This window comes from Podarcis vaucheri (genome assembly GCF_965113315.1).
Source record: "Podarcis vaucheri genome assembly, chromosome: 13".
NCBI lineage: Eukaryota > Metazoa > Chordata > Lepidosauria > Squamata > Lacertidae > Podarcis > Podarcis vaucheri.
The window spans coordinates 55,346,152-55,361,596 of NC_138751.1; the positions used below are offsets into that span (position 1 = coordinate 55,346,152).

Here is a 15,445-nt window from a genome sequence, read left to right on the forward strand (position 1 = left end):
GCTCCCAGCTTTGGACAGATGGCTTCCAACTCATGGAGGACAACAAAACCCCTTCATGTTCCAGTTTAAATAATCCCTGAACAGGGCTTTTGTGAATGGGCCAAGGGGCCGCCAAGGAGCTTTCTAGTTGAGTGGGGCTACGTACTGAGGTCTCCCTCATCACATTTCCTACTATACCATACTGGCAAACAGTCAATTTCTTTTGCAAAAATTCTGGCATCCTTAACATCTTGCTAGTTTTTATGATCCCTATTTTTATTTATTTTTATTTCATTAGACTAATAAAATGATGCCATCATTCTTGAGCAATACCCATTATTTCCCCCCCACTCCTACATAGCTCATACGTTTTGCTATTATTTTTTGATGAATGAGCTACATAGCTCATAGGTTTTGTTAATTTTTGTTTCAGTCACTCACTGTAGGAAGGCATTTTACTTAGCTTTCAATAATTTGCATAAAACATTCTCACTGATGCTGTCAAGTATACTACCAGTCAGAGGATAATCAGTCTGTGTTGAACATAAACATAAGAAACCTGTATCAGGAGTCACAAAATAGTGGTGGCCTCCAGTTTATGGAACACTCTCCTCAGGGAGGCACAGCTGGTGCCACCCCTCTCTGCTTTTAGGCAGCAGGCAAAAACATTCTTATTCACCCAGGACATTGGATCTCATTTTTCTGCTTAATTTTTTAGTAGGGTGGGGTGGAGTTAGATCTGGGTTTTATATATAGTATCCTTGTGTATTTTAGATTGTCATATTCTTGATTTTTCTGCTTCTTTTCAATATTTTTGTAACTTGCTTTGAGTTTTACTTTTTTGAAGACTAATAAATATTAGTGACTAATAACAAAGTGACTAATAAAAGAAACAAATGGTAATAAAATGTCTTTGATGTGTATCATCATTAATTAGCCAATTAAATGCCAAGTCTATTTTTCATTATTTCAGGAAGAACAGTTTGGAATGTATGCATTGTACAGCAAGAACAAGCCGCAGTCAGACGCTTTGCTTATAAGCCATGGAAACACCTTCTTTAAAGTAACTATCGCTTAATGTTTACTACATCTATGATTGTGTCTGAGTAGAATTTGTTGACCTTTGTGGTATTTTGTCACCTAATGGTTATGTGTCTTTCTACTAATCTTACAGAATAAGCAGCAGGAATTGGGTGATAAAATGAACCTGGCTTCTTACCTGCTGAAACCTATCCAGAGAATGAGCAAGTATGCACTGCTCTTGAAGGATCTGATCAAGGAGTGTTCGGCAGCGCAGGAACAGGAGCTCAGCGCCCTCCGGGCTGCTGAAGAAATGGTCAAGTTTCAGCTTCGCCATGGAAATGATTTACTTGCCATGGATGCCATCAGAGGATGTGATGTGAGTCCAGCCACATTCCCACCCCTGAAATCCCTGTTGTGCAGTTCAGGAAACCTTAATTTTTGTAGCTTTAGTTGCCTGGTGGTGGCTACATTATGAGGCAGGAAGTCCCCTGTTCAAATCACACCTCCATCCACTTAGGCCAGCCGCTCTCAGCTCAGCATCTGCATATAATACTTGTCTACATTTACAAGATGGGACGTGGGTTAAACCACAGAGCCTAGGACTTGCAGATCAGAAGGTTGGTGGTTCGAATCCCTGCGATGGGGTGAGCTCCCGTTGCTCAGTCCCTGCTCCTGCCAACCTAGCAGTTTGGAAGCACGTCAAAAGTGCAAGTAGATAAATCGGTACCGCTCCAGCAGGAAGGTAAACAGCATTTCTATGCAGTGGCGTAGCGTGGGTTGTCAGCACCTGGGGCAAGGCAAGTAATTTGTGCCCCCTAACCCGTGGATTTGCGCCCCCTAACCGTGGATTTGCGCCCCCTAACCCTAACCCCCAGATGTTGCGCCCGGTGCCGCCGGCACCCCCTGCACCCCCCACGCTACGCCACTGTTTCCATGCGCTGCTCTGGTTCACCAGAAGCGACTTAGTCATGTTGGCCACATGACCTGGAAGCTCTACGCCGGCTCCCTCGGCCAATAAAGCGAGATGAGTGCTGCAACCCCAGAGTCGGCCACGACTGGACCTAATGGTCAGGGGTCCTTTTACCTTTACCTTACATTTACAAGATGTAAGAACACAAGAAGAGCTTGCTGAATCAGACCAAAGGCCCATCTGGTCCAGGATCCTGCTCTTACAGTGACCAACCAGATGCCAATGGGGAGCGCACAATGAAGACCTGAGTGCCACAGCCCTCTCCCCCTTTGCGATTGGCAGCAACTGCTATTCACAAGCCTCCTGCCTCTGACTGTGGAGACAGAGCAGAGCCATTGTGGCGAGCAGCCATTCGTAGCCTTATCCTCCATAAATTTGTCTTCTACTCTTCAAATGCCATCGACATTGATAGCCTCCGCTGCTTCTTGTGGGAGCAAATTTAATAGTTTTGACTGTGTGAAAAAATTATTTCTTTTCTCCGCTCTGAAGCTTCCAACATTCAGCTTTATTAGAAGGCCCCGGATTCTGTTATAAATAAGAAAGGAAGAAAAACCTTTCCCCTTTCTACTTTGTCCACAGCTGGGGTCAGCAGCTGGAAGTCCCAAGGCTACAGCCCTGACTGCTGCTGATAACTATAACCCATATAGTGATTAGCTAAAAAGAAGGGTGGGGAATGGCTACAGAACTTACTAACAGGTTGCTTTACAGCTTTAGAAGTGTCTTACCGTCCCTCAGGATCATCTTGGAGGGCCTCCAACCCTCAAAACACCAGGAGCAGAAGAAGTCGTGTAAGATTACTGCCATCATGTATATGAAGGACCTTTGATTCTAGTTGGAAGGGGCTAAATATTGTTTTTTAATTCATGCTAGGAGAACCCTAGCCCAAAGCGGCCCTCAGGCCTAAGGAAGTTGGACCAACCTCCTATCTGAAATCCCTTCTCCTGCGTTGTCTCTTCTTCTCTGATCAGGTCAATCTGAAAGAACAAGGACAGCTGAGGTGTCAAGATGAGTTTATTGTGTGCTGTGGCCGAAAGAAGTACTTGAGACATGTTTTCCTTTTCGAAGACCTCATCTTGTTCAGTAAAACAAAAAAGATTGATGGGGGATATGACATTTACATGTACAAACAGTCATTTAAGGTAACTTCATCCTTGTTGGGTGTGCTTTTCCTGCCTTGGGTGTGGTTTGATGGCATGTGATGCAGCTAAGCAGGTCTGGGTCTGGTCATTGCTTGAATGGGGCGCCACCTTGAACCCCTCCAGGCAAACCACCTCTCATAGTGTTTTGTACTTGCTAGTGTGGGGAAGGGGCTAAATAGAAACAAACATGGAAGTGATCTGGTATATCCATTATTTAAGGCATCCTCTAGCAGCCTAGCTAGTAAAATCCATTCAATACATTTTCACAAGGATGGCTGGTAGTTGCAGATATTGAGAATGGGCCACTCATGGATATAGTGTTGGGTATAGTGTTGCCATACATCCAGAATTTCCCGGACACAGCTGGAATACTGGAGTCAGAAGCAGTGTCCAGGCGAAAATCGCTAAAAATCTGGACATATGGCAACCCATGTCTGCAGTGGGCAGTGTCATTTTTGGTGATTTCCCCTAAAATAGCTCAAAAACTTTACTTTTGCGATTTTGCCAAAAAGTTCAAAAACTCTGGGCAAACCTTTGGCAAATAAAAAATGGCAACCCTATATATTGGGCCAGTCAGAACTTCTCAGCCTGCCCTAGCTTGCAAATGAAATCATATACATATGCCCTGAGACCCTTGAGAAAGAGTGGGACAAAAACGTAATCATTGAATTAATGTGCTCGTTACTTGCAACTTTAATCCACATTGGTGAGAACCATGCTTCTGTGACTGAAAATCCATACTGATACAGTTTTCTAGCCACTATGCCCTCATCCATATACACTTCTTCATTTGGCAGGACTAAGAGATTTTCATGCTCTTAAACAGTGTTCCTCATGTTTCTTTGTCACATTTTTTTATTTTATTTTATTTTATTTTATTTTATTTTATTTTATTTTATTTTATTTTATTTTATTTTATTTTATTTTATTTTATTTTATTTTATTTTAGACAGCTGAGATTGGAATGACAGAGAATGTTGGAGATAGTGGCCTCAGATTTGAAATCTGGTTTCGAAGGAGAAGAAAATCTCAGGACACTTACATCCTTCAAGCAAATTCAGTAGAAACTAAGATTGGATGGACAAATCTCATAGGAAAGATTCTTTGGAGACAAGCCTTGCGAAACCGAGGTGTGCCTGCCAGAATAGTCTGCCCTTTGCCTATTGCTGACCTTTATGCCTGAAACTCTTTCCTAGAACAACCCGTGTGGTGCCACCGCAAATCCCTTCAAATCCATCCTTCAAAAGTCAACTCTTGTCTGACCCCTGTGTCACAACCCTTCAGTCCCCATCCCAAACCCAAAGGAAGTGTTAGTACATTTAATTTCATTTGTGCATTAAAACCTCAGTGGTTGGGGATGTGGAGCTATATTTTTCCTTAGGTTACTCTGCAAGTCACTATGTACACACTCTGAATACAAAGCAAAAGCAGCATTACGCAAGAGGTGAGCAGGTGGGAGAAATTGTCGGCCTTCCTCCTTCAGAACCACCCCATCACCACCCATGTGCATATGTTTCCCGTCTTTGTTGGATCTCGGCCTCAGATCCAATAAGGTTACGTAATGGCATTTCATATCTAAACTATTTTAATATACATTATGTTATTGGTCTACTAGAGCAAGCATGGGGACCTAGGAATGGTCAGGTGACAATGGCATTGGTGGTTTTCTTGTGGCAGAATTTGAAGCACTCTTGGCACACAATCTTACATTTTCTGTTTAAAAAGAAAAAAAGTCTCTGTCATATATTATTTTGCACAAAGAGCTCAACAGTTTTCACACATGGAACAGTGTAATAGTTACATCCTTCCCCTTTAATTTGCATTGTTTATATTATTAGAGTCATTTTCCTTCGCACTCGTTTTGGGTTTCCTTAGTATAAAATACTTTCAGACATGTATAAATAATTATTTCCTAACTGTTTCTCTCATGTTTTTTGATGGTTGCTTTTAGAACTCCGAATGCAAGAAATGGTGTCGATGGGCATTGGAAACAAACCGTTCCTGGACATCATGCCCAGTGATGCAGCTATAAGTGATCGAGCAATAGACTATATAATGAAACGAGCAGGTACAGTTTGATGCTTTCCCTCACTTCTTTGGCAACTCTTTTATTTATTTTTTTATAATAATTTTTATTGATTTTCCATACATATAATAAAACAAACAGTAAAACAAAACTATACCAAACATACAAACAAATAAACATGTATAATTTCTTAAACCTATTTTCATACACCTTATTTCCCGGACTTCCCCATACCTCCCTCTTTCTGCATCCTTATGTTATCCCTTTTTCAGCAACCCTTCGTTCAATTAATTCGCTCATTTTCATTTCCCATTCTTTAAGGTTATGATTTACAGCTGCAATTCTCTATTTCTTATGACCATAACATCTCATCCATCATCAATCTTGCAACAGTCTTTAAGATATTTTTTAAATTTCTTCCAATCTTCTTCCACCGTCTCACTCCCCTGGTCACGGATTCTGCCGGTCATCTCTGCCATTCCCATGTACTCGATCACCTTCGCTTGCCATTCTTCCAGAGTGGGTAGCTGCTGCATCTTCCAATACTTTGCCAGAAGAATTCTTGCCGCTGTAGTAGCATACATGAAAAAAGTTTTGTCCCTCCTTGACACCAATTGGCCCACCATGCCCAGGAGAAAGGCCTCTGGTTTTTTCAAAAATGTCCCTTTAAGGACTTTTTTTATTTCATTATAGATCATTTCCCAGTAGGCCTTTACCCTCGGGCAGGTCCACCAAAGGTGGTAGAAGGTTCCTTCAGTCTCGTTACATTTCCAACATTTATTACTGGGCAAATGATAAATTTTTGCAAGTTTGACTGGGGTCATATACCACCTATAGATCATTTTCATTATATTCTCTCTCAATGCATTGCAAGCCGTAAACTTAACTCCTGTATTCCATAGCTGTTCCCAGTCATCAAGTATTATGTCATGACCTATGTCTTGTGCCCATTTGATCATAGCTGGTTTTACTGTTACCTCTTGTGTATTCCACTTCAGCAGCAAATTATACATTCTCGACAAGTTCTTAGTATTGGGTTCTAACAATTCTGTTTCTAATTTCGACCTCTCCATCTGGAAACCTATTTTCCTGTCCTGTTTAAATACCTCGTTTATCTGATGGTAATGCAACCAGTCTCGTACTTTGGACTTTAGTTTGTCATAACTCTGCAATTTAACTCTTTCACCGTCCTGTTCTAAGATTTCAGAATATTTTGGCCATTTGGACTCCATATTTAATTTTTTTATCTCTTTAGCCTCCATTGGTGATAACCACCTGGGAGTTTTGCTTTCCAATAGATCCTTATATCTTATCCAAACATTATACAGTGCTTTCCTAACAATATGGTTTTTAAAGCCTTTATGCAATTTTACCTTATCATACCATATATATGCATGCCAACCAAATTTATTGTCATACCCTTCCAGATCCAAAATGTCTGTATTCTCAAGAAGTAGCCATTGTTTCAGCCAGCAAAAAGCTGCCGATTCATAATAAAGTCTCAAGTCCGGCAGGGCAAAACCCCCTCTATCTTTTGCATCAGTTAAAATCTTGAAGTTTATTCTGGGCTTTTTGCCCTGCCAGACAAATTTTGATATGTCCTTTTGCCACCTCTTGAAACAGTCCATCTTATCCAAAATCTGGAGTGTCTGGAACAAAAACAGCATTCTAGGCAATACATTCATCTTAATAACAGCAATTCGGCCTAACAAAGAAAGTCTCAACCTTGACCATATTTCTAGATCTCTCTTCACCTCTGTCCAACATTTCTCATAATTGTCTTTAAATAGGTTTGCATTTTTAGAAGTCAAGTTCACACCCAGGTATTTCACCTTTTTTGTTATTACTAAACCTGTTTCACTCTGAAATTTCTCTTTTTCTGCCACTGTTAGATTTTTCTCCAACACTTTAGTTTTTTGCATATTCAGTTTAAATCCTGCTACTTTACCGAATTCCTCAATTAATTCTAAAACTCTTTTGGTACTAGTCTCTGGCTGTTGCAAAGTCAATACTAAATCATCTGCGAATGCCCTTAATTTATAACTTTTAGCTCCGAGCTGAACACCTTCAACCAATTGGTCCCCTCTGATCATGTTTAACAAAACCTCCAGGACTGTTATAAAAAGTAAGGGTGATATTGGGCATCCCTGTCGTGTACCTTTTTCTATAGGAATCTCTTCCGTAACCACATTGTTCACAATCAACTTTGCTTTTTGCTTAAAGTATATAGCACCTATACCATTTTCAAATCCTTGGCCTACCCCCATCCCTTGAAGATTCTTCTTCATAAAGGTCCAGCAAACATTATCAAAGGCTTTCTCCGCGTCCACAAAAATTATCACTGCCTTTCTATTAATATTTACTTCCAGCAACTCTAAAATGTCTATAATGTTCCTTACATTATCTGACATATGTCTCCCTGGGAGAAAGCCTGTTTGGTCCTTATGAATCTCCTCCACCAAAACTCTCTTCAGTCTTTTTGCCAAAATGTCTGCAAAAATTTTGTAATCCACATTAAGTAATGATATAGGGCGGTAGTTTTTAACCTGGTTCTTTTCAGTCTCTGTTTTCGGTATAAGTGAAATGAAAGCTTCTTTCCACGATTCAGGTGCCTTTTTCCCTTCCATAATCTCATTACAGACCCCCTTCAATGGTTGTATTATCCATTCCTTCAATGCCTTGTAGTATTTAGCAGTCAAACCATCTGGTCCTGGAGATTTTCCCAGTTTCATCTTCTGAATGGCATCCTCTATTTCTTGTCCTGTTATTTTCTCATTCAAAATCCTTTTACTTTGCTCTGAGATCTTTGGTAATCCGTACTTTTTAATAAATTCTTCTATATCTTGCTCATTAACCGGCCCTTGTGCATATAGTTTCCTAAAGAAGCTTTGAAAGCAATTATTTATCTCATTTGGTTTGTGGATAATTTTTCCCTCCATTTCCAAACTTGTCACAGTATTCAATTTTTGTCTCTTCTTCAGTTGCCATGACAGAAGTTTCCCACATTTGTCTGCCGATTCAAATGTTCTTTGTTTCATTTGTTTTATCTTCCATTCTATCTCTTGATTCATCAATTCCATATATTGGGTCTGAAAATACTTTATTTCTCTCAAAATCTCATGAGACTTTGGTTTAGACCTCAATTTCTTTTCGGCTTCCTTTATCTTTTCTTTCCTCTCATTCTGTTTTTTCCTCTTTATGGAATTTTGTTGTATTAGGAAACCTCGCATCACGGCCTTACTAGCGTCCCAAATTGTTCTTTTTTCCACATCAGTTCTCAGATTTATCTCAAAATAATCTTTCAATGTTTTTTGGGCCTTTTTGTAAATCTCTTCATCTCTGAATAGGTTGTCATTCATCCTCCATCTGAAGGTTCCAGTTGTTGTTAGTTTCATCTCCATCTTCACAGCGTTATGGTCAGAGCAAGTCTTTGGGCAAATTTCTGCTTTTTTTATCTTCGGTGCCATACAACTAGTTACCCAAATTTGGTCAATCCTTGTCCAAGTCATTTTGGCTTCAGAGAAGAAAGTTCCCTCCCTCTCTAGAGGGTTCTTTACTCTCCAAATGTCGATCAAGTCCAGTGTTTCAGTCATCTCAAAGAAAGTCTTTGGAAGTCTTCCATCCTTAGAAATTATTTGTCTCTGTGCCTTATCCATGTTAGTGGAGACAACACCATTCATATCTCCCATCATTATAATTTTAAAGTCCAAATAGTCCATTAAAGTCTCATGCAACTTCTTAAAGAATTCCGCCTTCCCCTCATTTGGTGCATATATTCCCAAAATCATAATTTTTTCTCCTTGAACTTGTATTTCTATTGCCAGGTATCTTCCTTGTTCATCTTTGAAAATCATTTTAGGAGCCAATTTCTCTTTTGCATAAATCACGACACCTCTTTTTTTGACTTTGTCTGATGAAATAAATTCTTGTCCAAGTCTCTTGTTTATAAGTAATTTCCTGTGTATCCTGGTCACATGCGTTTCTTGTAAACATATTAGGTCCAATTGTTCTCTCTTCAAAATATGAAAAACTTGACGTCTTTTCCTGGGAAGGTTCAGACCATTACAATTCCAGCTAAGAAGTTGCAGAGACATTTTGGTACTATGTACCTACTCCTCCAACTGCTCCCAGTTTTTGTTCCTCCTCCGATGGTAGTAGAAGTCCAAATGAGAGATTTGCAATGTCTGTCGGTTCTTTCTCCACTGCTGTATCTACTGTTCCTTTCTGAAGATCCTCCTGGTTTCTTTCCAAAAAAAGTTCTTTGTCTTGAATTGTTTTAATTTTGATCTTCCTTCCTTTATAGTTGAAAGACAGTCCTTGTGGGAATTCCCACCTGAAAGGGATATTGTTCTTCTTGAGAAGGTAAACCAAATCTTTGTAGAAGGCCCTCACCTCCAATATGTATTTAGGGATGTCTTTAAAGATCTGTACTTGACAGTTCTGAATTACAAGAGCCTTTTGATAATGTAGATCTAATATTTTGTCTCTTTCTTCTTTGGATCTCAATGTAATCAGACAATCCCTGGGCTTCTTGCCCTGCCTTCTGCCCAACCGGAAGGCCGTTGTTATTTCAAATTCTTCCTCCTGAAATTCGTCCTGCCAAAATTCCAAAATGTTTTCTGTGAGGAATTCTGTAAGATTGTCTTTCTCACCCTCTGGGACTGATCTTAATTTAAGATTTTTCTCCTTTCTCTGGAGTTCCCACAAAGACAAAGTTGCATCATGTTCATTTACCTTTTTTGTAATTGGTGCAAGCTCCCTCTTAGTCTCTTCTGCTGTATCTTTTGCACTTTGAGCAATCTTTCTTGTTTCTGAATTTTCTTGAATAAGTTTATTTATAGAGTCTGTATTAGAAGCTACACTTGCCGTATTCAAGTCCAATCTTGCTGTCAAGTCATTCAATTTTTTTGTATTTTCCGCTGACTGCTTTGTCAGAGCTTCCAAAGACTGATTTATTTTGAGCAATGCCTGTGTCATTGACTCCATAGATGCAGTTGGTACTTTTTCCTGTCCAGCTGGTATTATACCTTGCATCGAGCCCCTTTTCTTTTGAGTTTGCTGAGTTTGTTTTGCTTTGGATCTAGTTGTTATCTCTTCTGGTTGGCCACTCATATCCTCAAGGTCAGTTCTCACAGGAAAGGCTTAGAAGTGGAAAATTCCACTATTTTCCTCTCACAGTAACAAATTTTCTTTAGGTCCTCTAGAGGGAGCATTTAATTGTATCCAATTTAAAAAGTCAGAAGCACAGAGAACAAAGAATCCAGATACAAAGAGCCCAAAGGTCCATTAAAGTTCTTATTACAGTTTCAATATCCTCATGTGTTCATAAAGTAACTCCATTAAAGTTTTTTAACTTTGTTTCAGTCAAAACCACCACTTTGTATCCAATTTAACTTGACAGTTCAATTCCCCGGTGCCTTGCTCCGGCAGCCCGTCTCAGGGTTTTTGACAATGGAAGATCTTTTTCCTCCACTTCTTTCAAACAGGTTTGTAAATTTCCAACTTTACTTCCCCCCTTCTCCTGCTTACTGGGGGGAAGTTTAAGTCCGATGTCAGGTTTTGACAGCTTAAAGGTTAACCTTCATTTAAATGCAGCTTTGCTGTTTCGTTGCTTTGTTTATCATGCAGTCCGGGGAGGCAGACTTCCTTACTTTATGCCTTCCCCATTTTCAGCCAAATTTCCCAAATTTAAATGTCCCGTTCCTTCTGTCGGTCTTACTCACGGGTTTTACAGTCCAAATTCAGTTTCAGGAAGAAATCGGCGCTCTCTGCTCAATGGCGATGCGGCTTCACTCCGCAGGCTGGGTAGCGACTCTCAGCACCGCGCTCACTCCCGATGCCGTTCCGTAGCCTTTAAAAAGGCTCTTTCGCAGTACCGGGGGGCGCGAAAGGTGCCCGCCGAGTCTCCTTGTTCTCAGGCTTCAGCGCCTGGGATTTTAGGGGTCCCCCGCTCGCCGTAGCGGGTCAGACCCGAACTTGCGGAGCAGTCCTCCCTCGGAGCTCGAGGCAAGGACCGCCATTAAGCACTGGCGCCGACCGGAAGTCCTTTGGCAACTCTTTTAAATTTCTTGTCCACTTCTTACAAAAATTATTTTATGGGATCCCCATAATGTACAGCTAGTTCTGCAAGTTCTGTTCCTCAATAGCAACATCACCTTGCCGCAATGCAAATGAATTTTGAAACTGAGGGGACCCTCAGATTTTTGAAAAGCAAAAAATCCCACTAAGAAACTCCCAAGCCCTTAGGCTTTTTCAACCAGAGTCAGAGCAGCGAAAGGATTGCTTTCCGTGAATATTCTTCCGTATTCTTCCTCCTCTCTTCTCAGGCAGACCATCAGCTTGCCTTGGTTTCACATAACAAGTCTTTAAATTCTCAAGTGATAATTCACTACTTAGGGTGTTTTCAAATGGAAAAGATGGCGACTCTATAAATAAATGTGCCATCAAACTGCCCTTCAGAATTGGCTTCGGCCCAGCCTCATGTGCATCCATGATCCAGTAGACATCTTGCTGCACACAATTTGAGAAGATGTGTTAACATTCTCCACAGCAGACCAATTCCATGGTGATTTTGTCCTGTAAAAACACAGAAGGAAGAAGTATTTTCAAACATTCCAAATGCAGCCTCGGTGTGGAGTGAGAGAAGCTTAGCTAGGCTGTGCCAATTCTGGGATCCTTGGAAACACCCTGAAATATAAATATGCTTTATATCAAGCCAGGCCATTGGTCCATCTAGTCTAGTGATTGTAGACACTTATGGGCAGTGCTCCAGGGTATCAGGCAAGGTCCTTAGAGTTATAGAAGAGTCTTTCAACAGGACATACCAGGGATTGAACTTGGATATTTTGCACTTGAAGGAATTGCTCTACCCCACCACCACCACCTCCCTGAGCTATGGCTCCTCTCCACAACCTTTCTAGACATAATTTTTTACTGTATATACTTGACTCTTTATGGGTCTTGAGAGATATATTTTTGTTTGTTTTGCCAGAGTCAAGGAGCCGTGCCTCAATAGCTGTTTCTTCATTTGACCACTCTACGCCGTTTAAGAGGCCCCACTCCACAATCTCAAACAGCAGCACATCTTCCTCGAGCAGCCAGTCCTCATCTTCCATCCTGGGCTCGCTAAATCTGCACATCTATTCCGCCCCGTCTCACCCAGGCTTGGTGGGACCTCCTTTTTACCACTGGTCGTACGATGTCAGAGCCTGTATTGAGGAAGATGAGCTGGAACAGGACATTGGGAGCCAGCCCTCAATGAGTGAGTGCATTGCAATACCAGAATCAAGGAAGGCCAATCATTTATTTATATTTCATTAAAGTTATATAGTGCTTGATTGTAGGAAAAAACCTCAAAGCACTTTACAAAAAAGATGGAACAAAAAATTAGCGCTAAAAAATACAACCATAATTTAAAACATACCAAAAAAAAAGTTAAAATCCTAGTAGAATATATTAAAACAAATTAAAATTCATACAAACTTTCTAGACACCTGCATAGACTTAGACTTGTCTAAATAAGAATGTCTTCAGCAGGTGCTAAAAAGCGTACAGTCAAGGTGCCTTGGAATCTGGCTAGTTGCCTTGCAGCTTCCTGCTTTAACCAAAGCAAAGTGGTGGTGTGCAGGCTCCGTTTCTGCCTGGCATTCCTCAGCAGTTCAAGACTCACACAGACTTGTGTCCTGACAATGCCGACATATATTTCATTAGTCAAATGTTTGTGTACAGGCTAAGAATACCTTGTATAGTGTGCAGCTGCCACAGTTTACAAAGACCCATAATCTTGAAACCATCACAGATTGTAAGTTTACTTTCTTTCAGTTGTGTTGGTGGAATTCCTGTTGAACAATAGCCTGGCAGCAGCCTCTGATGTCATTGGTCTCTTCCTTCCTACTTCCTGTAGTTACAGAGAGTTCAGAGTCATCCCAGTGCACGTCTGGTGAAAGCTCAAGTGGTTTCAGCTGTTCTGCCCAGGCTGGATTCTCCCCCCTCCTCGCGGAGACATTTCTCGATGAAGGCACTTCAAGCCCTGGTTCCAAGCCCACATCGCAATGCGCATCTCCTGCCCTCTCAGAGAAGAACCTCAGATCAAAGCCCAGCAGCCAGTATGTCCCTGCTGTGAGTGTTTTCCTTCATTAGGTGTAAATACATAGAAATGAGAGTGAGGATGTTTTCCTAGCATCACTCAATTGCTACTTATGGCATTAAGGGTAGGAGATAGTCCTTACCTTTCCAACTTCATTGGTGCTGGAGGGCTTACCAGGTTCAAATGCCAACATCAGCTGTAGAAATCCCACAGTATGCCTCAATCAAGACATCACATCCACTTTCTCACCATGGTTTGAGCTTCCAAACATATGATAAGCAAACCAGCACTTAGAGCAGTTTGTCCAATTTAGTTTTCCATCTGCTGAATGCTCCTTTTTCTGTACTTCAGTTCAGTCTAGACGCAGGGATGTCCAACCAGTAGATTGTGCTCTACCAGTAGATCCCTGGCTGATCCAAATAGATTGCGGGATCCTTATCGTGTACGAAAACAATCCCCCTCTCTCTCCATCCTCAAAAAATTGCTTTTGGGAGATTCTCTTGCAGCATTATGTCCAGATGTTATATTGAGTGGTTGTACTGTATAGCACACATGCCCCATATAGCTTAATAGTAATGCATTGGTGTTTATGTTTTGTTATGAAAATCATAACCCATGGGGAAGAGGGCACAATCCACATGAAAGTATACTGCTTTTACAACCCACCTTAGATCAGGCTGTGACCTGGTACGTCGTGGCCCACCAGTTGAAGACCAGAGCCCTAGAGTGCTGACATTGTGTGCACTTGGAAACTGAGACATAGCAGATGGCAATAAATTGCCTTGTACTGGAGGTCCTCAGCAGAGCAATTCCATCATGCATGCCTCTTCCGAAGTCAGTCCCACTACGTTCAGTGAGACTTTCCCCTTGGAAATAGCGCATAGGTCTGCAGCCTCAGTCCCCCCGTCTCATTCATCCGCACAGCGGAGTTAATGATGGGCGATGTTATTAACCAGGCCTCTTCTGCAGAGAAGAAACAGCGTGACAAAGACCTTGGCTAAATAGGATTCGATTTCACAGATCCAATACATAATCCATGTGTCCAACAAGTCTTCACAGAACTCTACATTTTAACGGATGGTACACCAGTCATACTGAGCCCCACCCCGACCCTTGGCTCATGCATGGAGAGCAGGGGGTGAGGTCTTTGCAGACATAAATGGGTCTTGGGGCCAAGCAGACATGCCACTGGCATCCAAATCCATATGTGCAATTCTACACCACAAACAGGTTCAGTTGGGCCCATTGTTTAGCCAATTAGGAGTAAAAAGATTTTACAAAGTGTTAATCCAGATACTGCAGATTATTCCAAATTAATTTTATCTGAGCAATCATATACAATTTATTGCAGCCAAACTTTTAGAAACAAATATTTGTTCTTTTCACTGCTTCTGAATAATAATAAAAAATCAAACTTTTGTCATTCTCCAGGATGATTTGGTGCAGAATCCATAATACGGATTTCTAAAACTTGAACCTCGCAGAACCTGCAGCTCTGAGTCCAGGTGGCATTCTTCTGAGGGGGAAAAATGTATCCTTGTTTGTATTAGAAAGTTTGGTTTTGATTCCCCTTCTTTACTTTTGACCTCTTTTTTGTATATAACTGGTGAGATTTAGTTGTTACTATATTTTTCGAAATCCTGTAAATGCAGAAAATATTTTGTGTAAAAAATGTACAAATTGTGGCTGGATTTGTTTGTAAATATTAATTTTATTGTTCTGCATTATTAATTGCTCGTTTAAAAGCAAGTGTGGTCAGAATATTGAAATATTTCTGATAGTATGAATAGAAATAAGTTTGTGTAGCTCTTTACGGCAGAGATTCTCAGACATTTTCAGCGCAAATTCCAGACTGAGAAAAGAAGTTTAACAAGTCCAATAGCACAAGTTTTCTAACTGTCCAAACACCTTCAGCCTAGATGGATATTAAGCTACAGGCAACCACAAACACATTTTGACAAAGATCAGCACTTGTGCTTTGAAAACATAGAAAAATGGGAAATACAAATTTAATTTTCACAATTTATACCGGGTGCAGAAAGCAGCTATGCTTGGTGCAGAATTTTGAAGTTTTCTAAAGCCTTTATTCCTCCCAGGAAGGGAAGGGGTTGTGATCGGGAGACGATTCCTGCGTCATGCTCCGCCCCCTGCTTCAACTCCAGGGCTGGCATGCCACGCCCCTCCCCGGTTGGGCACCCAATAGGGAAGCTTGGCGGGGGTAC

At 41.0% G+C, this 15,445-nt stretch overlaps 1 protein-coding gene across 3 annotated transcripts in view; it reads left to right on the plus strand.

Annotated features, from left to right (window-relative positions):
- The window catches only part of PLEKHG4B (pleckstrin homology and RhoGEF domain containing G4B), an 83,937-nt gene extending 69,023 nt beyond the window's left edge, over positions 1-14,914 (plus strand). For 2 of the 3 annotated variants that reach the window (XM_082194669.1, XM_082194668.1), the window contains exons 16-23: positions 953-1,042; positions 1,154-1,378; positions 2,941-3,111; positions 4,061-4,241; positions 5,063-5,179; positions 12,129-12,398; positions 13,041-13,255; positions 14,655-14,914. In XM_082194669.1, the coding sequence (XP_082050795.1) occupies positions 953-1,042; positions 1,154-1,378; positions 2,941-3,111; positions 4,061-4,241; positions 5,063-5,179; positions 12,129-12,398; positions 13,041-13,255; positions 14,655-14,678 (1,293 nt within the window). In that variant the 3' untranslated portion in view covers positions 14,679-14,914. Of the gene's footprint in view, positions 1-952; positions 1,043-1,153; positions 1,379-2,940; positions 3,112-4,060; positions 4,242-5,062; positions 5,180-12,128; positions 12,399-13,040; positions 13,256-14,654 lie in introns of those variants that run through there. The other variant, XM_082194670.1, reaches the window with a different exon arrangement.
- Positions 14,915-15,445: the final 531 nt, after the last annotated feature.